Consider the following 23,490-nt stretch of genomic DNA (forward strand, 5'->3'; position numbering starts at 1 on the left):
TAGAAATATGTAGTGATCCTGATGAAGAACTTTTTCCAGAGTGCAAAATTTTCACAGTTGGGAGAAAGTTTACTTTTTCATGAAATGATTACTAAAAACATACAGTCAGGAAACAGAAGTGGCTTTAGGAAAATTCTGTAAAAGTCCTAAAATCAAGTTTGGAGCTTAACCTGTAAGATTGTCTCTCAAGAGACCTGAAAATGGCTGTGCAGCGATGCACCTCATCCAACTTGGTTGATCTTGAATCTTAATGCCAAGAGGAATGGGAGAAATGTCCCTAGAAAAAGATTTCTAAGAAGACGACTTCATCCAGCCATTGTCACCAAACATACTTCAACCAAGTAGTGAGTATTTTTGGAAAGTAGATATTTCAGTCTTTTGTTTTTGATTAATTTACAAAACACTGTTATGGCTTTGCTTTTCTCATGATGAAGTGAATAGAATCCATGTCAATCCGTCAGTCTGAAGCTTAAAAAGTGGAAAGTAAAACTACTTTTTGAACTTGCAAAAAATGTATCACAGGTTTTGGTTGCAGGTCACATCATCGAATCAGTTAAATTGGGACTACTTTAATTTGGGATTATACCATGGTCTGGGTTAAGTAAGGGATAATGGCCGACGAGGTGTCTATTATCAGAAATTAATGGACGACGCGGAGGCGTGAACCGTTCGATGCGAAACCGACTTTGCTTCCGCGAAGTCCATTCATTTCTGATAATGGACACCTCGGAGGGCATTATCCCGCTCATACCATGGTCACTTACGAAAGAAATAAATATTAAATCAATCATTCATACTTTAATGTGTTTTAGAGTTAAAATCGTGAGGTTCCGCGTTATCCATTCATTTCTAATAATGGACACCTTGTCGGGCATTATACCTTACTTATACATCTGTGTACATGAAAATAATGTCTAGAGACTAAAAAATTATGGATAAAGGATGAGTTAGCAACAATATTCTGGCTTGTGAAAAGTAATTTTCTTTTCTATTGTTTCAAGCATCCATTCACCCTCAGGCTTTAATTACTGTGTGAGGATAATAAGTCAAATCCAATCAGTTCTCTCGCTTGCTCTTAATTTGAATGGAGCTTGAATTTTGAAGCCATCCAGTTCAGACCAGCTCACACCAGCTGCCCTGGAGTGACACCAGGTTCCTGTCAGTGGTGTGTATGACCTCTGTCTCTTGCACACCACCAGGTCCATGCAAATAAGCTTGTATAATTACTGTGTTCAATTCACTCATCTGGTTATCAGGTTGTGTGACGATTGGTAACAATTTCTCTTAGATGACGAATATTAATTGTTTTATATACCAAGGGAAATGAGTAGTCTCACTGCGAGGGATTACATCCACCTATAGATATGGCTGCTGCTGAGAAAGACACTTTGTCATTCAGCTATTATGAGTCTGACAGGCTAAACTAAATGGCCACGGGTGTTTATGTGTGTCTGTGTCTGTCTGCCAGTTAAAGAGACTCTGAGACCTTAATGGATTCCTGCAGAGTGAAGGACAATCGTAGCCCATGGCCTGTCCAAGCTTATCCATTGCTCATCTCATCTCAGCTCAGAGCCAGTCGCAACTCCAGCTAGGCCTTGGGCCATCTGGCTGACACTCACCACACACGCACACTGAATCTCTCAAGTTGAGTTCCATGCTTGTTTATGAATGCACCATTCAAAAATCTCCGCATAAATCAGAGGTGCATCCATCTGTATTTACATCATGAAATCCACTTTAATCCTCCCAGTTGTCAAAAAGTGTTTGCATCGGTTTGTAATATGTAGGTGTGGAAACACGATACAGTATTGCAGAAGCAGAGATTTGCAAGCGGTGCCAGAAATAGGCTAGTTACCGTGGTTCCTGTCACATTCAAGTGTTGTGGCTTGGTAATAGATGTGCTCAATTATGGCTAAATATATACTGCTGAGCCAGAATAAGAAGATAATAATGGATTTCGGTACATGCATTCCACAGAAATCCAACTGTGTACTTTTTTATAACAAGATATACATAATTAAGACTCAATAGATTCCTCATGCTTGTTTCTTGTGTTTAGCCTTTATGCCAAATTACATTTGTCATGATAAAAAAAAGGCACTGGACTGTCACTGTCCAGGCAGTAAACCACAGGAGATATTCTGACCACAACAGCGATTGTTGCTCGCTACACTTGAACACATAGGCTGATGAGTGTTCATACTTTGCATTGAAATACAGAAATTAATAAATCTATCCTGTACAAATAGAAATAAATGGATGGGCAGATAGAGCTGTTTTGTGAGAACTGGTCCCGGGGCTTGGGTGGCAGTAGATGACCCTGAATAACACATGCAAACTATATTAATTGTGCTTGGCATATTACATACATTTAAGGTGTGATCTGTACCTCTGCATCAGTGTTACTGTTTCATTGATCTACATTGTAAGAACATTAAGTCTGATCACTCCTGGTGGCCTCCTTCACTTTTACTCTCCTCTTGGCATAATGTATGGCTCTAATCGCTGGCCAGCTGTACAGTGCTGTGTAAATACACCGCAGGGTGGTTAAGAGAACAAGGCCACACACTGGCACTCCGCATTGTAATCCCACTGTGACACCAGAACTTGGTATGTGTGTATAAGTATATGTATGCAAGTACATGTGTGTTTGACTGTGAACATGCACATTTATCTGTCTGGTTTGTCTGCGTATGTGCTAATTTGCTTGTGTGGGTTTTTGTATTTGAGTGTGGGCTTGTTTGTCTGGCCTCGCCTGCTGTTTGTATCTTTGTGTGCTTTAATTAGTATGCAATTTTGCATCTAGGCCTTTCTGATTTGGCACTGGCACTGCATGCTGGCGAGGCATAAAAGATCTGTAGTCTTTCTGTGCTAAGTCATTCAGCCTTAATGGCTTTAGTTACACAACTGAACTGAAGTCCCTGCTGCATAAATGAATGGCATTTAGAAATATGAGCAAGTTCAATGGCAGTGAATCATGTTGCACAGTTTCATGTTTGAAATGACTGACATTGACATTGACCCAAATTGGAACCCCCCCACCCCCACCCCCATATGAATGGATAGTGTCTGAAACTTAAGCAGTTCTAGCTCAGTGTCACGAAGGGAAACTAGCCCCACTCTTTGGGTTTCAGCACGAGTGGGGCCGAGAGCTGACTCGGTGCCCTTGTCTGCTGCTGAGCCAGTCTGGCAGGGAGGAGGTGCTGTGCAATGAAAGACTCAGTTTATAAAGAACTTTCATCGTGTTAAAGTGGAGCTAGGCCTTCTCTGTCTAGATTTGTAAGTATAACCACTGCCAGCCCATGTCCTCTCTACTGACATTGCAAAGAAGACCTTGTTCAAAGCCCTCTGGTCCTTCAGCACAGCGGACAGCTCCACACCTAACTTTGCGATGCAACTCCATCTCTTGGGAGGTTATTTTCCAAAGGGATTTTGTTATTTCAGCACCACGGACAGAAGCTCTCGTGCTCACGAGCATGGGAATCAACACAGAGGAAAACTGGTCATTTTTCAACCTCACTTCCATATCATTCACTCTCTCCTTCTTCGATGTAAAAGCAGTTAGAAGTGAATGCAGCTACGGAGAGAGCTTGAGGGATGAGTGTCTCTCTCTCTCAGCTCCTCTTAGGAGCCCTCTGTCATGCCTCTCAGTCTGGCTCGTCGATTAACCCTGTGCAGCTCCCTGTCCCTGCTGACCCATCTCTTCACAGAGCCATAGTAGTACATTGATATTCCTCTCAGAGGACTGATTACCAGCAGTGGTTATGCAAATGGTGGATACACCAAAAGTTCACAAAAAAAGCTTATTATTATTATTATTATTATTATTATTATTATTATTATTATTATTATAGAATTATAGAATGCTTTTTTTCACTATTAATTCCTCCGTTGCTCAGACTAAATCGGAAAGTTTGGTTAGGTCTCAGGAAGAACACGCTCTTCTTCTTTTGTCAGATGAGCACGATTAGCCTTCACCTGGCTGTGTGTAGGAGTTTCTTAACATTTGAAAATCTCACAGTTTGTGTCACAAGTAAGGCAATATCTCATTGGAGAAGCTGGATTGGCTGCAAATCCTTCATACCAATGTGGGGACTCTAACGTTCCACTGTGGAAACTGAATGGCAAGGGTGTGCATCAACAGTACAGAAATATCACCACTCAGTGAAAGGCGAGTCAATAATAGACTATTTGTAGTTTTATGTGTGAATAATAGGAACAAGTCTCCTTTCTCCTACTCATGTCAAACACTATACATAATATTTACAATTAGGTGGAATAATAAAGTGCCTCCTAAAAGTATTAAGGTTCATTGCATAATCAATAACTTTGCCTCTCTCTTTCTTTTCACTCTAGCTCTGAGCCGGTCAATGATGCCCTTCGGCTTGATGCGCCGAGAGCTGGCTTGTGAAGGCTACCCGATCGAGTTGCGCTGCCCTGGAAGCGATGTCATCATGATTGAAACGGCCAACTATGGCCGCACTGATGACAAGATCTGTGATGCAGACCCTTTTCAGATGGAGAATGTGCAGTGCTACCTGCCTGATGCCTTCAAGATAATGTCACAGAGGTAACAGTTGATCTGTTTAGGTCTAGCACGTATGTTTTCGTAGAGTTAGAGCCTGTTATTGGCAGAGGAAATTAAATACTATTTAACAGCATAATCCCTCCAGAAGTTTTTTTCCATTCTGTGGTGTGTTGTGTGGGTGCATTTAGATATTCTGCATGTTGTTGAATTTTAAAGTAAATTTAACTCTTGGAGTAAGCAAATAACGAATTAGCTTTTTTTCAAAAGATAATAAACTGATGTTTTTTCTGTGCTTAACATTGCTGCAATTTGGCAAAACATTTACTTGTATGGTAGTGTAGGTGCGTGTCTGGTTGTGTGTACTCAGCTGTATGAGAATGCAAATGCTTTGGGGTTGTTGCAGGAGCTTCCTACTGTTGCTCTCCATGTCTGCGCTCAGCATCTCCCTCTGAGCTGAGATCAGTGAGAGCCCTCTCCCAGCTATCCATCACACGTGTAATGGAGGCACACCGTACTAGTTTGAGAAGAGCACGGGAGAGCGAGGGAAGCAGCAGGGGATGGAGGAGAGTATTGAGGGGGTAAAAGAAAGAGAGAGACTTCTGGAAATGATGAGATGAGAGAGAGAGTTCAGTAGAGATTTAAGATATGAAGGGAAAAAAGCCTACACTGGGGGGAAATGCTCAAAGCTGGATAGAAAAGGATTTCAAGTTGAGAATGAGTGAGTGCATACGGATGAGTATCCTTTCCTGTGTATGTGTTGCTCGTGGTGTGCAAATACGAGAAGGCATACAGCAATGTGGTTTAGATGGAGAGGTAATGCGTATATGAATGTTTTTCCCAGTGTGTGTTGTGTAGAGTATTTACCTCACCACCCCCTTCGCCCTTCCCTGTTCTCTCACCTCTAATTGCTCCCACTCACAATCATCCAGGAGGGAGGCTCTTACGTCAGTCGCCCTCTCTCTGCCTCATCCCTCCTCCTTGCTACTCTCTATCCTAGATCCTTCTCCTTTTCCCTCCATTCTCCCTCCCTGCCTGTTTCCAACTTCCCCTCGGGTGCAGCTGTCACATGATCTAGTGTAGTGTGAAATTACTCCCTTCCCTACCGTTCCCTCTGTCTTTCAGAGCCTGAAGATGTTTTTTTTTATATATATATAACCGCCTCTCTTTGTCTTTCTTACAATGGCACTCATCATTTTTTATCACTTACTTCCCCCCTTCTCTCTCTTGTCTCGCTGCCTTCCCTCGTCTGTCTCATCTCGCAGGTGTAATAATCGCACTCAGTGTGTGGTGGTTGCTGGGTCAGATGTGTTCCCAGACCCCTGCCCGGGGACCTACAAGTATTTGGAGATCCAATATGAGTGTGTTCCCTACAGTGAGTACTGAGACCCCGTCACCCCCTCTTGTTTCCCCAACCCTCACCCCATTCGCCACCCTTCCCATCCCTTCTTCCTCCTTGACCTGAACCTCTTACTCCCTCTTCAACTCCCAAAAGCCCTCAAGAAATGACATTACATTCACACTCACTTGCTCTCTCTAGATCAACACAATCAAGACAAAACAAAACATACATTCATCCTCTGTATCTCTCTCTTCCTACTCTCTAATACACTGCACAGACACACACAATTACCAAGCACTAAACCTTTTTTCTCCTTCGACAGAGTGACTCACCAGTAGCTGAAGGTGATTTTCACATGGGGGAGGATGCTTCAGAAACACAGGGTCCGATAAGCACTTCACGCACACCCACTGCAAACATGGGATCAGCCCTCATTGGAAATCACAGCAGTGTAACACACACTGCCCCGCACTCATGCACTGATTAACCCAGAGGCATGCTACTACCTTTATCTGGTGCCAAACACCTTTGCTATCCCTCTGATTTCCAATAAAAATTAAAATTGAGCACAGTGAGACTTTGAGGCAGGGGGTGTTGTGTGTCTACCACACCACACAAAAGAAATGATAACGCAAAGGGCTTTTTTAGAGTGCATGACCTGCAACGCCACACGTTTTAATGTCCCCATGGTAACAGCTGACTTCTTTGCTGCACTGCACAGAAGTCTGTGGCAGGTGTGACCTGCATACATGCCTGCCCTTACAAACACAGAGTCACACGTGTGTGTGCCTCACACTTTGTAATGGAGGACACACAATCGGCGTCTTTCTCTCTCCCTTTGAATCTTCCTCAAGAGCACACTCACGCAGCCCAAGAAGCAGACACAGCAAGGATTATAAGATGTTGTGTTGATCCTCGCTCATGTGAAAATCTCTGCTCAGTCTCCCCTCCTCCCTCTCATGTATTATTACTCACAGCATTGATCCCCTCAGTGTGCAGGACTATCTGTCTAGAGAGGAGGAGCAGTTGCACTCCCTTCCACTGGGCAAAAGCAGCATTGAGATGCAGTAAGGGGTGGAGGGTTGTTTGTAGGTGCTGGAGTCATGGACTGAAACAATAGGACATGAGTTCATTTGGAATGTGGATGCAGTTTATTTTATCAAGAAAGGGTATGGGAATATTGTCTCTATTTTTCCTCAGGTGCAGATGTTGTGGAGAGCCGCAAGACTGAGACCACATCACACAGCTAACTTCTTTTTTTTCTTCTTTATTTTCTTCCTCTTCCTCTACTCTTTCCGTAGATGCGTTTCCTATTATCTCTTGCAGCCAGAATTGCCTCTTTTCATCTCTCCGTTTTATTCTGTTTTCTGCTTTTCTCTTTATTACTTTCAATCCACTCTCCAAGGCTTTAAATCATCAGTCATCATCTTTTGACTCTCTTTCTTCCTCTGGTTTCTTTAGCCAATTAACCGGCCATAATATTCTTAGTATTCTATTATTCCATTCAATTCTGTTGCTTCTACTGTCTCTGTTGGTCTTATTTATTCATCTATTTCTTACAGATTGGAGAAGTCCTCAAATGCAACCATTCAGGCACCTCTCTCAATCTTTGTCCTCAATCTGCTCAGTGCTTTTATGCCCTAAGTTTACCTTTTGATAGATTTTGATGAGTCAGGTTGTGGCCCCAGTCAAAGATAAAGAGTTTGGGTATTTTCTTCAAAGCTCTTTTAATGACAGTAAGTGTTCCTCTGGAGTGTGTTCTACCCTCTCCTCCTCTTACTATATAATATGTGTCGATGTTAGACCGGCTTCAGTGGCACGCTCGTAATTCCCTGCTGATGCCATGCAGTAGCTTGTTGCCCTGTATTTTATTGTCCAGCTTGGGGTCAAGGTACCAATTTCTCTTTTCTCATGAAACATAATCTTCTCTTTCCCTCTGACTGCACAAAACAGTTTGTTGCTATCTGCCAAGCAATCAAAGGGATTAATAAAAAGTTGCTGACTTTCATTATTCCTCCCTGTGTTTGATTGCATATAAGGTATTGTACTGTTTAGAAACTTGGAAGACAATCCTTCTATGATGAAATGTCCCGCCAGTCAGAGACAACAGTGAAGATTCAATAACTCCTGTCCCCTACTGGACAAACTCTGGCAAACAGGTATGCATACAGGTGTATGCACATAGCTAACACTGTGGGCTGCTCTTTGTATTTACACTCGCCTGACAAACTAAATACGACCTTATACATTAAGACTGAGCTGGAATTGTTCATCCCAAAACCTAGTCACCACACGCCACTCAACTCGGCCAGTTTTAATTACCAGGAGAGGGGGCGCATCGCTCTCTTCAGTTCTGCCTCAGCAGAGATTTGTCAAGATTAATTGAATTTGCTGCTGCTAATCGCTCTGGTAATGCCCCATCGTTCACGTCTGGCTGGGAATGCTGGGCACTTGGGTACCATCCAAGTCTGACGCATGTTTTTCGTCGGTTGTCTCAACAAAAGGGCGAACAATAGAGAGAAAATATGTAAAGGTTGCATGTCATAGCAAACTAGATGGTGTGTAGCCAAGTTGATGGCTAAGTGTGATTTTGCATTTGACAAGGTCCTCTGCGTGAGTGGCGCCTGTGTCACACAGGCACCATGTTGCCAGTCACCTGAAACGGCAAGGTGACAGTAGCAGCCAAGCTGACACATGCATACATAACTCTGTGGGCTGAGCTCAAACAAGAGTCCGGAACACGTGTGTGTGTGCTGCTATGTGTGGGATTACCTTGGTAAAAATACAACATCTGCCAACAAGTCACATCATATCTCATCAAGCTAAAAAGCCCTGCAGGGGCCTCCCTGCCATGTAGCGTTGTTTTTGCCATTTGGAACAGAGCAAGAGAAAATGGCTCAGCTGAACTCTCATTTCACACTGTCATAGACTGCTGTAGTCTGCTGGCTTCCATTAAGACATCACAGATCCATGAATACAACTGCAACATGTGTTAGACGCAGTGGAACCCCCGCACTGCAGTCTCAACACAGACGATTGCCGATCAAAGTAAATCTAGTCTACAGGAGAGCTCTACCTGCCCCCCCTCTTACAGAATCTGCGATAGATCAGTATCGATTCGTATTTTTTTGAGGCCACCCTTTCAAGCCATTACAGAGGCTGTTACATCTACTGTTTCGTTAACGGAGACTTATCTTATTAATATCTACATTGTATATTTCTGAAATCGCTGTAGAGTGGTGATTCTTCAAAGCTTAACTGCATATTCTTCTGTTGTTTCATTCATATTTTGCTACTCTGCCACTGTTTCGCTTTCTAAAATTGATTCTTCTCTACAAATGTATTCAGCAGTGCCTATTCATTACAAGACATTGCTTTTTGGGCACAGAGCCGCTGGAAATGATAGTTGACTTGTCTGGAAGAGTTTGTCAGTAGCAGGAATAATGGCATGACAAGTTTTCAGGGGAGGAGAGGAAACACTTTGATATAGCTGAAAATGAAATTCTATTAATATGTATAGAGACATCATTAGACATGGGGCTCATAAATTTTTGGTGAGTGAGTAGCAGGAGGCTTTGCTCAGGCCTTGGAAAGGAATGACTCTTTTTTGTGAAAAATGGAAACTGTCAGATTGAAAAAATGGAGGGGAGAGGGCAGAAAAAGCTGGAGAGACACATGATCTCTCAGAGACTGAGAATGCAAAGTTGTCCTACAATACTCTCGCAATATGTGTGTGTATTTGACAGTGTGTGTTTGTAGCTGTACTCATTAGTGTGGGTGTAATTGATAGGGTTGTAGAGAGCACTGAGCAGAATGATTAACGGGAAAGAGGGCAGTGGCTTATTTCTCAATAGAACCCTGAAAAAAAATGCTGAATGAATCAGACAAACAACCAAGGTGGCCTTAATCTAACCTTCAGCTCACCAAGAGGACAGTTTGATGAGTTTCTCTCTTTTTTTTTCTGTTTGTGTTGTGTGATTGTAGGAATGAGTGATGATATTGTGTGTATTTGTGCTTTGTACTTTATTTTTCAGGACAACCCACAATAGAAGAAATGGAGTCAACAGAAGTCTTCCATCTCCCTTATTTTCTATTCTTTCTCTCCACAGCAATGAAGAAGTTTTATTCCCCTTTCTATCTCTGTCCACATGCCTCTGCTGTGCATCACACACCATTTCCCCCATATTTACAGAAACATATTCAGTTGAGAATTTATAGAATTGCTTTTTTTTCTCCAAAGACTCTTGCTTCAAATTTACGTGAAAGCTGCAGTCAGCAGTTTACTTAAACATATAGAAAAGATTTATGTGCAGGGGCTTTGCCTCTGTTGAATTCTGGTGTCCCATGCACCCTCCCTGCAGCTGGTTCAGTGAGGATAAAAGCTCTGTATGTTCTGTGGTCAGTCTCTTCCTCCAGTAACCTTGGAGTTAATGATTGCACTCACTGTTGGTGGCAGGAACATAACGCTCTTTTCCCACTGCCTCAGCTTCACAGTACTTGCACTCATGTTTTCCCATGCTTACCACTCTAGGCTGATAATGGCTCCCATTTCCCCAGTTTACATGGTGTGTGTTTGTCCAGTTTGATCTTGGCATTAGATGATAGATGATCTGTGTGGCTGCTGATACTGATCCCGCCTATGCCAAGGTGTGAGGCCATACCCCAACAGTTCAGGCCGCTGCTGTTAGCAATCTTTTTTCCTTTTTGTTTTGCTTGCCATTTGTCTCTGTACATGTCTCTTTTTCTCTCTCTCATACTTTTTTTCGGTCCCAATGAACAACCCTGAAAGGTGTTGTGACAATTTCACAGGGCTCCCCAGAGACACCAGACATCCCACAACACACACGCCGTGATCACGCTCGCAGTGGGGATCCACCAGCCATGTGCCTTTTGACAAGTCCCTTCCTAAGAGATATGGACAGTTGTATCTCAGTATTACAGAGGAAAGGCAAGTGCCACTGCTGTAATGTGAAAGGTGGAGCTAAGATCCTTGCTTTTGCATCCTTTAGTTTCCAGATGCTCAAAGATCTCCCTGGATGCTGTGGCACAAACAAGTTTCAAACATGATCGTGGCTTTCCAGAAAGCCAAGCCTCACCTGATCATGAAAGCTGAGGCCTTACTGTGATTCAGCACACCAACCTATTGATTTGTGTGTAATGAGCCTGCTGTAAACATTTCTCTCATCCTCTTTTGTCTTTACCCTCTTTTTTTCTTCCCCACTCCACAATTGTGTCTCCTGGTCTCTGTGTTTCTGAGGCGTTCCACTCTGTCAAGCCCTCCCTTTCCCCTGTTGTTTGTTCTGTTTTTCTTTGATGAGCCGCTCTCAGCAAGGCTAGCCAGCAGCTCCCCATTGATTGGATGGTCGATGGGTTGAGTGTTTTTGCCGGATTCTATAGCAGGCATCCTGACTCTGTAAATTGAGCAAAGCCAAAAGAACAGCTTTCTCTGGATGAAGAGACTGCTCTAATGTCAACGCAGGCTATGCATGGAGAGGGAGGAAGCAAGAAGGCTTCAAATATCTTTTGGACAGCTGATCATACATAGATATATTCATCACTTCCCTTCCATCTATCATTACCCTTTCTCAACCTTTCTCACTCTTTGTTTTCGTCCACAGCTGAAGAAAAAAACCACAGTTTGAAGCGCTTCCTCGGTTTCTCTTTCCACCAGGTTCCTGGAGCTGCACTTTGGGTATAAGGGGAAACGGGGGGGGGGGCTACTGCGATAAGATGTGTGGAGATGGGTTCAAGAGTGTGTGGTTGGGGGTGTATTGTGTTGTTGGGGCATTATTGATGAATCTGAAATTAAATGAAAATACATTTAAACCCAGGTTAGGCCATTTTTCCCGTCTCATTTTCCATTCGAGCCATCCTTTCTCTAAGTAGCCAACCATAAGAGACAGATAACTTGCTTTAAACAAGAGAGAGAAAGAGAAAGGACAGCGTTTTATTTAATCTCAATTTTCTCTTTTTTCCTGCACCTGTTTTTCCTTTCATTCTTTTTACTTTCCCTCTCTCCTTCTTACTGTCCTCCTCTTTTATCTTTCTATCTCCTTCTTTCTCCTTCTTCCGATGCTTGAATAGAAGTGGATCAAAAAGGTAAAGACCACAATGAACATAACAACCACAGCTCGCCCCTTCCTCCCTCTTCCTCTTCCTTTTCCTCCTCCTCCCTCCCCCCCATATTCCCTCCTAACCCAGCACCCTGTGTAGTGGTCATGTTTGATGTTGATCTCCCTCCCTTTTCTTTCTCGATCTCTAATCGCCTCCTCTTCCCTTCTCTTTCTACCGATCTTTGACGTGTAACCAAAACTCTAAAATCCCTCTAGATTTCCTCCTTGGTTCTGATGTCATCAAGCCTGACCTGCACACACACACACACACACACACACGCACACACACACACACACACACACACACACACACACACACATGTGTGCACACAGTTGCAGAGACACACAAAAAAATTATCATTGAAGTTCAGTCCAGTTTCTATGAGAGATAAACGAAAAATTAACCTCATTCCTTTCGTATTAAAAAAGAGACACAATCCAGCCTTACTGTACACTCAACATACATTCATATCATTTCATGGATGGCCTCTCTTTCCGCTTCTCTTCCCTCCCTCTCAAAAAATAGTTTTCATCTTGACACTGTTGCCAAACGCTCTTTACAATTGCCATTTCTTGTTATTCAGATTTCATCATATTCTTTAAGTAGTGTTCCATTCATTTCACTATTCTGATTTATCTGTCCCTGCAGATCCAAGAAAAAAAGTTATCTCCCGTTACATTATTCATTTTCTCTTTTTCTCAATACTACATCTCTTTCCCTCTTTTTTTATTTCTCAGGACCAATTCAAAGTTTGTTGTTGTAATATTAAAGCAAAAGTATTGTGTAAAGATATCACAGTAACGGAGCAAAGCTGCTTTCAGATCACTCACAATATCCCATTTTCAGGTACTTCAATGTCCTTCGCTCATTGTGTCCGTCTTCATTTTCTTCAATTATTAACACTTCCATTTTACTCTTTCTCTTTCACTTTTCCCCTACTTACTGCTTATTTTTTAATCTATGTTTGTCATCTTCCCTTTCTCTTGTTCCCTGTCTCCTGACTTTCATTGATTGATTTATCTCTCAGATCACATCAGACCATCACAAGAAGCCACAGGCTCTACTGAGCAAATCTTACACTTCTCTTCCTCCCACTCTCTCTTCATTCCCTACCTTGGCCACCTCTTTACTTTCCTTATTGTAATTGTATAGCAAATATGTCCCATGACCCCCACATGCCAAATACGTTTTCTACATCCCTCCCTGCCATATGGTTCATCTTGTGTTTAAGCAGAAAGTCAGGGATGGAGGAAGGAGGTGTATCCTCTACAGGGAGCCCTTCAGTTTCTTGTAATGGCTTCTCTGATGCTGCCTGGGCCTTGCCACAAGCACTTTTAAAGAGCCTCGATCAGCATGGCCGGGCACCTCAATCACAAGATTCTTAAAGAGCAAAGCTATACTTGACCTGATTCAAGGTCAGAACAGATTTCCAATGAGACGTAACTCCCTTCTCAGGTCCCCACCCTCCTCGACCTTCTCTGAACACCTTACTCACATCTGTTTCACTCTCAGCCGTTCCCCTCCCTGGCACCAAGGCTAAATGTTTATCTTGAAGGAATTAACTCTTACTGAGGTTGCCTTTTACTGATTTATTGACCCCTTTGTCTGTTGATGTGTTGGTGGCTTTCATGGACATGGATCATTGTATCACATTCTCCTCCCACCGCAAGTGCTCGTTTTAGCTCACTCTCTCTGCCAGTTGTGGAATAAAAAGCTACAAACCCTACTCCTCCTCCCTCCACCTCATCCACCTGATTAAATTTATTCACTATGCTTCCTCCCACTAACATTAAAGTAAAAACCCCTAACCCTCGTCTGCACTCCTGCCCCATGTCCACCATAGTCCATTCATCCACTGTTGATAAAAATGTTTCTTCTGTCTGTTTATGGCTGAATTAATATTCCAAATTTTTGTTATGCCTTTCAGAACTTGTCAAATTCTCACTAATTGATAAGCACGCTGAAAGATAGGCTTTGGGAAGATGCACATCATGTAGTGATGGTTTACAGTTCAATAATTTTCCTATGTTCTGTCAACCTACCTGTCAGGCTATTTTAAGGCTGTGTTGCCATCAGCTGCGTCTCCTATCCCATCACTTCCTCTGTCCCTTTTTTCACCCTTTTTGCTGGCAGTCTGGCAGTGTTCAGTGGCCACATCCTCCCAGTATTTCCTTTTTCAAGGCTGACAGGACCAAACAAGTGTTTTTCTTTCTTCCAGTTTGTTTACATTTTAATGAGAAGAGGCAAAAATACAAGGACATAACCAAACCCCGTACTGTATAAGCAGCGCTCTATAAGTCATTTGAAAAAAGTGAGCCACAAAGAACGGCTGCGAATGGTAAAAGAGAGGAAAAGCAGTTGCTATAGAGACGATGAGTCAGTCAGCATCCCCTCATTAGGAATGACCCACCACACACAAGGACAGTCACATGACCAAGGCAGCGCAGACACCTTTTTAACCGGCACAAGGAGATAGGGAAGAGTGCAAGGATTGACTGTACATGTAGAAGTCACTGCAATGTTAAAGTCAAAGAACAGAGATGTGACTGAGTGAAGCAGGTGGTTATGAATATAAAATACAGCAGCTGGTTCCAGAAGCATTGTGTTTAGACAGTATCTGTGGGAGATGTGACTCAGAGTGGGAGGGATTAGAGGAGACACTCAGGGCGGTGGTGAGATCGGCTACTGTTACAGCCATGCTGTTACCTCATCTCTCAAGCATTAGTCCATCAGTACAGTGTAGGCTCCTGTTTCGCATACTGTATGCTTTCTGTAGTCTCTGCAACCATGTCCTGATCAACTTCCCTGTCACTCAGTGTCAGCTTCACACAGATGTAGATAAGACTTTGATAAGATATGGAATCTCTTGCTGTTGTCTGCTTTTGGTCTCAGTGAAAGGTATTCTCTGGGGTGAATGTTTGGGTTGATAAAGGTGTCACATTGGTACTTGCCTCTTCCACTGTCTGAACAGTGTGCACCTGCATGTCTTGTCTAAAAATGTGTGTCCTATGTGTGTATGTTTTTGTGTGGCTGTTGGTGTTGTATTGTGTTTTTACTCCCAAGACCTGACCAAATATAGTCTAAAAGGAAGCGGAAACACAATGGGAGCTCCTCCCTTCTCTTTCCTTCTTTCTGTCACTATTTGTCACTCCTCAGCAAATTAACTCACTCCTAATTCTGATTTCACAGGAAATAACCTATTTGCTCTTTCTTACTTCACTCCTGTTTCTCCTCTTGTTCGCACACAACAGAACACGCTCACATCCCTTTCACACTTTCTTCTCTATTTCTGCTTCTCTATTTCTGCCAACACGAATGCCACACGTACACACAAATGCACACTCACACACATACACAGTAAGATACACCTACATGAACTAATCTGTGAAAGACTACACCAACATAACATCGGGAGATTCCCTAAGCACCAAGGCACGTATTTTTCCCCCTAACACCCATTAACTGTCTTGAATGGATAGAGGTTAGAATGCCATGCTCTATTCTGCCCCCTGCTGAATGCTTTCTGCACCTGCCAATAACACATGGGGGATTCAATTAGAGCAGCATGCTCTCAGCAGTCAGTTCTGTGAGCCCAACATGACTGTGGACTGGACTGGGCAAAGATGTGGCCAGCAAAACCTTCAGATCCTTGTTGGTACAAAAAAAAGAAAAAAAAAAGAAAATCCAAAACAAAGCAGAAACACCACGCAGGACTTCAACAACCACTGCCAATCATTGGCAGGCAGTGTTTAGATAATCAAAGTGGAGCATTAACCATCATCATGCTGCTGTCACATCAAACATAAAAACAGCCTGAATTGCAGACAGCAACAAAAATGAAAAGTCTAAATTTATCCCCGAGCTGTCAGCATTCACTTTTACCAGTCGATCACAAATTGGTGCTTGGCACGAATTGGGAGGTTTTTGCTGTTATTTTCAAGAAAGTTCTGGAGCTTTCATCACTTTATACTACAGCCTCATATTGATAAGTAACAGCTGACCTGAGCCTGGGAAAGGGATTATAGAGATAAATAGTCAATTATTACAGCGGTATTTCTCAGTATGTGTGGCAGTAATTGGCAGGCTAGAGTATGATAGCCACAGCCTGGGTTTTAATCCCTGATAAGGTAAGTTTCATTAGCCATCTGGCTAGTTTAGGGTAAAAAAAAGTGTTGTGTCTATGCTGCTTGGTAACTTTGCTGCAATGATTATGACTCCAAGATTTCTGTCCGCACCCAAACAGGAATTAATCAATTAATCTATCTTTCTCATGTAATCCATGATGGCTCTACTACAGCTAACCTGCTCTAGCCAGACTAGGATAATGCCTAATCGCAAGACTTATGCCTAATGCTTAATGCCTAATGCCTAATACCTCATTCATACTGTGGTCATAATAGCCTCTTGTACTACAGCTAGGGCTTGGCAGCTTTGGCTTCCCGCTGCTACACGCTTCACAGTTACAAGAGAGAGGGAGTCAAAGTAAAGAAAAGACAGAAAAAGCTGATAAACAGAAAAGGAGCCGAGAAAGCTGCGGCACGCAGGTCGGACTTAATGAAGCCCCCTAGGCAGGCTTTGCAGGGTGTGAAGCGTGGCCACTGTTTCTGTTTGGCATGTGATTGTGTGAGTAAGAATATGAATGTGTGTGTCTCAAGGCCCATGTGTACTGCTTAGTTGCAGTTGATGAGCCCATTTGACACCAGGCCCACAAGACAACCGATTTATTAGAAAAAATCAATGCACACTTATTGTATAGGAGAGGAGGGAAGATAGGCAGGATCATGGAGGAGGATGTCAGAGGATGGCAGTTAAGATTAAGATTAAGATTACTTTATTGTCATGTACACACGAATGTTAACACAGAATTACTCCTCCACATTTGACCCATCCAGGTTGGCACATGTTGAACACATGCACGCGGTGTGCATATATAAGAGCGCCCAGGGAGCATGGGGTGCCTTGCTCAAGGGCACCTCAGCCATAGCAAGGAGGTGGACTGCCACCCCTCCAGCTGTCAGTCCATCAATCTTTTTGAGCGGCGAGATTGGGAATCAAACCACCGATCTTATTGGGTTCTTATTGGACGACCCACTCCAACCACTGAGCCACGGCCGCCCTAGCCCTTAGGCTCTGCTAGGCTCTAGTGTTATTGGGCTGATGAGACTAAAAGACTGTTGCCAATTTACGAGACGACTGGAGGGTTTGATGTAGAAATTAACTGAATTACATAATATTTTTTAGGAAGCAGAGTCAAGCAAAAAAATTTTTTTTGAGTAAATTTTATTGCAGACTATATCAACCATTATAAAACCATGAAATATTGTTTTTTTTTTCCTGTCTGTATCTTACCTGTATGATAAGTCCAGTCACAATTTGACATGACATCATCACTTTAGCCATCCTCCATTCATGCTTTAGTACCAAACTTTTATTACTGTCCCATCAGTGGCCTTAATCTGAACTCTGTGTATGACAAGTGCTACTACTAATGTGGGTAAAGCACAAATTCTATTCCATTCAATACAAAAAAATGCGTTTATGCAATATGAAACAAAAACTGGAGTTTTGGTTGAGTTACATTAATTAGCAGTATGTCACAAGGAGGGAAAAACAAACAAAGGCCAATCTGTACCTCAATGAATTTCACTTAATTCATTCAAGTTAACAGCATAAATTCATTAATGTCACGTTAAATTTTGAATTTTGTGACATTCTTTGTAATCAAATTCAACCATTTCCAGCAGCTTCAGGTTAAATGTAACCACACTGCAGATGTTGGTTTTGTCTTACACTGGCAAAAAAACTAGTGGAATCCAAAAACTCTGATTTGCCCTCATTTAATCATGGTATTGCTGTATTATTTTTTTTTCCATGTCATGTTTTATTAGATAAGTGACCATGAGTGTCACAGTTTCATTAACCATCACAGATTTACTCTGCTCACTGCTGTACTCTGATATGTATCAATTTAGCTGTATTGTTGGAACAGTGATGAATGCTTGGATACAAAGTACAGAGGGTTATCCTTCATATGTCAGTACATAATAAGCTTGCATGTTTGCTTTTCTTTGTCCTTTATTCTACCTTGAGGCACAGTGATTCTGATTTTGTTTATGGGTCACCTACATGCAAAGCCTTTCTGCATGATGTTTATTTAGCTATTTACAGTACCATTGTCCTTTTAAAGAAGTGTCCTACTTGTGCTGGCTGTTTTATGTGGTTGTTCTACTCATAGCCTTCTGATTTAAAAAAAAAAACAAGTTGTCCTTTACTGCTTTTGTTTTAAATATTTAACATTATTTTGCATATTTCAGCCTACCACAGTCATATTTGCAAAGCAAACACTTCAGGCGTCAATGCGTTCGAGCAAACATTTTGTTTCGACAGTGGAGCATGACAAGCCTCCTCCTAGTGAAGAGTCTGTATTCACTGTTTGTTTGTGCCTGAGTGATTAGATTCCTGTTTGGCTGCCAGTCTCAATCCCTGCTGGACCCCTCAGACAGAACAGGCTGATTCCTTAGAGGCCCAGCAACACAGATCACCAACCACTATCAGTGCAAGCATAACAGAAAGCAAAAAAGAAAAAGCTGGATTTCCGCAGGTCTGAATTTACTCCTCCATCTCTCTGTTGGGATTCACCTCCTCTACCAGATTTCATGCAATATTCAAGACAGTTTGAGCTTAAACTGATCCATCACTCAAACAGTAGCTTTGTGACAGGGTATGAATGCCTGGATGGTTGTGTATTGTCCTTATGTGAATGTCAACAGTCTGTGTCTGTATGTGAATCAATGTGTACTGTCTGTGTCCAAATGTCTCTGCAGCGTCTAATTAGTTTAGAGATGCATTCAGTCATGAGGTGGCCAGCAGGTATCTGGTTCTGTCTGAACCCCAAACTGATGAGACACGTAAATAAACTTGCAAAGGAATACACAGGGGACTACTCAGCTGTTTTATTCAGTAGTGCTTCCAATTCTCTTACTCTCTAGCCCCTGGTCTCTATTGCCAGGGCATCTGTGATGTCAGACTGGTGAGGATACCCACAACTTTCCTCATAGACATTTGTCCCGTGGCAGTCTCCCTATCATGCAGGGACACAAAGCATCAGACAGCCAATTTACACCAGTCCCTTGTGTATGACTGCCACCCAGCTTAAATAGATGCCCTGTGAGTGTGTATGTGTATGGATTGTGTGTTAGGATTTCCACTTGTTTTTGTGTGTTCATATGTGTCTGTGTGGAATAAGGAGTGTTGTCTGTGTCTATATTTGTGCATGTGGAGCTGAATGTCAGTTGCAGAGGAAAGGCAAGTCCAGCCGACCCCGCATCTTTACCCGAGGATGCTTTTTTCTTTGAGGCATTACTCTTGACTGAGAACCGAATTTAAGTCCTAAAAAAACAAGCTCCACAATTACGTTTTTACCACCCAGTGGCAGAGCAAAGAGGCAGAGGCCTTTGAAAAAGAAAATGCACAATCAAATAAAAAGTAGGCCAAGATAAATTAGATTAGCGACTACATCTAAGCCGTGGCGGCAGCCAGAAATCTCCCATTTATCATATTCAAATGTTTTCCGAACACAATGCTCAAGTTCTACAAATTAGCTTTTATATGTTCCTTCATTTTAAATCTGATAATGTACCTCACCTCACTCCCATTTCCTCCTCACTCCCAATCTCTTACACTGTCGCCTTTTCATTTCTAAACTGGCTTTTATCTACTCAGATCTTTCTTCAGCCCTCACCATGTTTCTTTCTCCTGTTCTATATGCTATGGTCTTTGACTTTTTCTCATTACCTCTCTTTTCCTTCCCTGCCATCTTCATAGTAAGTCATTTTTGCAGTGCTTTGTTTTCATTTTTTACCCCCCCTCCTCTCTCTCTCTTCTCTGTCTCACTGCTGCAAAACCTCCTCTGCTTCAGTATTTGTGTGCCCGGGGACACTGCTGCGAGTGCAGGTGCCCAGCTCTCAGCAGGAGGCAGAGCACCAGGCAGGGGCATGGTGTAAGGACCCACTGCAGTCTGGGGACCGTCTGTACGTCATGCCCTGGACCCCCTACCGCACTGACATGCTGTATGAGTACGCCTCCTGGGAAGACTTTAAACAGAACAGAGCAACTACCACCTACAAGTGAGTGCGCCTCCCACTGTCCTGGAGGATCAAATGGTATCTGCTGCTGTTTTGACAAACTCACTAGACATGGATATGGTAGATGATAGCTGAATGCTAACCATGAAGGCATCTTGTGAATCATGCAGCCATGATTTAATCATTTGTTCATCTTTATTTTTTCTCAACAGGTTGCCTAACAGAGTGGATGGCACAGGGTTTGTTGTGTACGATGGTGCAGTATTTTACAACAAAGAACGCACACGAAACATAGTCAAGTATGACCTACGTACACGTATCAAGAGCGGTGAAGCCATTGTCACAAATGCCAACTATCATGACACCTCGCCTTATCGCTGGGGAGGGAAGTCGGACATTGACCTGGCTGTGGATGAGAGTGGCCTCTGGGTGATTTATGCCACTGAATCCAACAATGGACGACTGGTGGTCAGCCAGGTGGGAGAGCAGTGGTGCACAGCAGGGGATGAGATATGGATTACAAATGCAGGAATAGATTATGTAATAATTTCATCTGACTTCATTCAAAAGGTCAAATAACTTAATATTTAGAGTACAAAATGCACTTAGATGAGATGAAGGGATGTTGCTGGCCAAGAAAAAGCATAATATAAACAAAATCTGAAAAATGTTAGGCCTTATTTGCAATCCCTTCATGTTAAAAAGAAAAAAAAACTGATCTTTACCAGTTAGGTAAATATCTGATTTGTTTCTACTGTATGGTGCACCACAGAATTTTTTTTTCTGACTTAAAGCATTGTTTGATTTGAAAGCGGTCAGTCAAAACTCTTCAAGACACGGGGTATTTTTAAGCATATTATACAATTCATCCTCTGTAATATAACGTCAAATCACTTTGCACTGCTCACTCAGAAATCTCATGTGATATGATGCAATCCATCACTACACAGCTGAGTGATTTTTTTTTCAGTAGCAGAAACATGTTCCTAATAAACAGAGTGATATCTTACTTGAATAAATATGTACTTTATTTTGACTATATTACCAGGAAATCCCATCTGTGTGAGTTAGTAAGAGTGTATGAGTGCAAGAGTGAAGGATGCAAAGTAAGAAGAATGCAGTCACATACCATAGACTATTACACCTATGGGAAAAAAGCTAGACATGTCATTAAACTGCTCATGGAAATAAGAAAGATAATTTATAAAATCTAATTCAGGACCTATTTAGGTGAAGAAAATGGTAAAATTCCCCAAAATGGAATTGTCTTTAATTTCTCTACAATAATATTTCATAAATTACACCAAGTTTAGCATATCCTCATTGTCCACAGGTAAATCCTTACACCCTGCGTTTTGAAGGCACCTGGGAGACCAGCTTTGACAAGAGGGTGGCGTCCAATGCCTTCATGGCCTGTGGGGTGCTTTACGCGGTGCGCTCAGTGTACCAGGATGATGACAGCGAGGCAGGTGGTGACCTGGTGATGTATGCCTATAACACCAACCATGCACGTGAGGAACCTGTCAACATCCCTTTCCCCAACCCATATCAGTACATTTCCTCTGTGGACTACAATCCTCGAGACAACCAGCTTTATGTGTGGAACAATTATAATGTGCTGCGCTACCCGTTGGAGTTTGGACCACCAGACCCCACCACTGGTAAGGAAATATCCTACTGAAAGCTCATGGAAACAAAATATGTTTATACTTTCTGTTTGCACATTTATCTCTTTGAATATTTTGCAATAGTAAAGTAAATTAAATTTTGGATATCCCATTGAAATAAAGAATATATAAATATATCTGATGAACCTAGTAATGGGTACATTTCTCTTTTGATTATTTGATATGCATTAAAGATATAATTAGTAAGGAGAATCTTTGAGTGATAGAGTTTATTTAATTGTTAAAGCACTATTTTCAGTGATATTGAGAAATGGTCATTTACTTTGCTGTAACACAGAGAACACTTCAGACAATCCATGCAGAATGTGTTTACTTGACATTTGGATGCTTCAGATATCAAATAATTATCTCCAATCATAGTTACCATAAAGAGCAGCCTCTCAGGTATGACTACTGTAGTGCTTCATATCAACTTCACTGTGCCATGGATAATATAAAAGTCATTCTGAAATGATAAGGGAAAGGATGAATTGGGAGCGCGACGGTGCATTTCAGCGGTCCATCAGTGTGAGAAGGCGGTTTGGATGTACTGTAAATCTGAGTCGCAGAAAGGCTTGCATGAAGCTGGGATTAGGCCCCGAGAGAGACAAGGCAGAGACAGACAGGCAGCAGCACTCACAGTGTTGTGTGCTGACTTTGCGTTTGATCTGTTAAGATTTTGTAGTTGTGATATGTTGCTTTTATCTTTGCAGTACACTTGGTTGTTAGTGATGGTGACTTCTCCGATACATTTGATAAATTATGGATTCATCCCTAACTTGTGATGATACTTTCTCCCCATCTCCCCCAATGTGTCTCCTCCTCTCTCTGGAGAGCCTCATAAAAGTGTTTGTCACCCCAATTATTATGAAACTAACTTTTGAACTCAGCTTCTTAGAGCCGTCTTACTTTCACATGTATGTGTCCTTCATTCTCTTGATCTAATTTTTTGTGATTTATTTTTTACATTTTGGTTTCTAACAAATCTTTTATCTCCTTTGAAAGTCTCCAAGTCATTATTTTTCTATTTTGTCTCTCTGAATTACTTTTGGGCTTCAGGCCCTCTGACCACCATCCAAGTAACCACCACTCCTCCAGCAAAGCCATTCACTTCCAGTGCCAGCCCCTCTACCGCTCACCCTCTGGCCCCCACCTCACGCCCAATTGGCTCCATCAACAAGCATCCTGACCTGCGTCCAATCACAGCCACAGTGCCTGTCACCCGCCGGCCTCCCCGCCCTCCTCAAGACCCAGAACAGCATGTCTGTGAGGCTAGGCTGGTCCGGGGTGTCCAGTGGCCCACCACCCAGCAAGGAGAAACAGTGGACCGCCCATGTCCCAAAGGATCTTTAGGTGAAAAACTGAATGTTTGCATCATAAAACAATTGCACTTTTTCTGCTCCATGTAAATCAAAACAATATGTCTCAAATGTCTTCACACTGCATATGCTCATTGCATGTGGGTATTTGTAATATATCCATGCATGTGCCCAAGTGATGAGTATGTTTGTGCTCTCTCGCTTGTTTTTTTCGGCTGTTGTCTTCTGTCCCTGTGTTGGTCCCACTAGTGGGCACAGTCTCCGAGGACTCACAGATAAAAGCTCATCCTCCACAAATGAAAGGCTCATCTCCCACAGAAACAGAGCTGATTGAAAGTGACAAATAATGAAATGAAAGGCTAAACAACACAGGCTTTACCTCCTTTCATGCTACCTGCCATATTCCTAAACATCCAGCCTTTAAAAAAAAAGGCTCTCT

The 23,490-nt window shown here is 42.3% G+C and overlaps 1 protein-coding gene across 3 annotated transcripts in view; it reads left to right on the forward strand.

The window, feature by feature from the left end:
* Positions 1–23,490, forward strand: part of adgrl1a (adhesion G protein-coupled receptor L1a) — a 95,844-nt gene that overhangs the window by 52,298 nt on the left and 20,056 nt on the right. For 2 of the 3 annotated variants that reach the window (XM_075454761.1, XM_075454762.1), the window contains exons 3-9: positions 4,357–4,570; positions 5,791–5,900; positions 11,952–11,966; positions 19,900–20,107; positions 20,278–20,542; positions 21,399–21,726; positions 22,792–23,085. In XM_075454761.1, the coding sequence (XP_075310876.1) occupies positions 4,357–4,570; positions 5,791–5,900; positions 11,952–11,966; positions 19,900–20,107; positions 20,278–20,542; positions 21,399–21,726; positions 22,792–23,085 (1,434 nt within the window). The remainder of the gene's footprint in view (positions 1–4,356; positions 4,571–5,790; positions 5,901–11,951; positions 11,967–19,899; positions 20,108–20,277; positions 20,543–21,398; positions 21,727–22,791; positions 23,086–23,490) is intronic. The other variant, XM_075454763.1, reaches the window with a different exon arrangement.

The sequence above is a fragment of the Odontesthes bonariensis genome, chromosome 21, assembly GCF_027942865.1.
Source record: "Odontesthes bonariensis isolate fOdoBon6 chromosome 21, fOdoBon6.hap1, whole genome shotgun sequence".
NCBI classification, from domain to species: Eukaryota; Metazoa; Chordata; class Actinopteri; order Atheriniformes; family Atherinopsidae; genus Odontesthes; species Odontesthes bonariensis.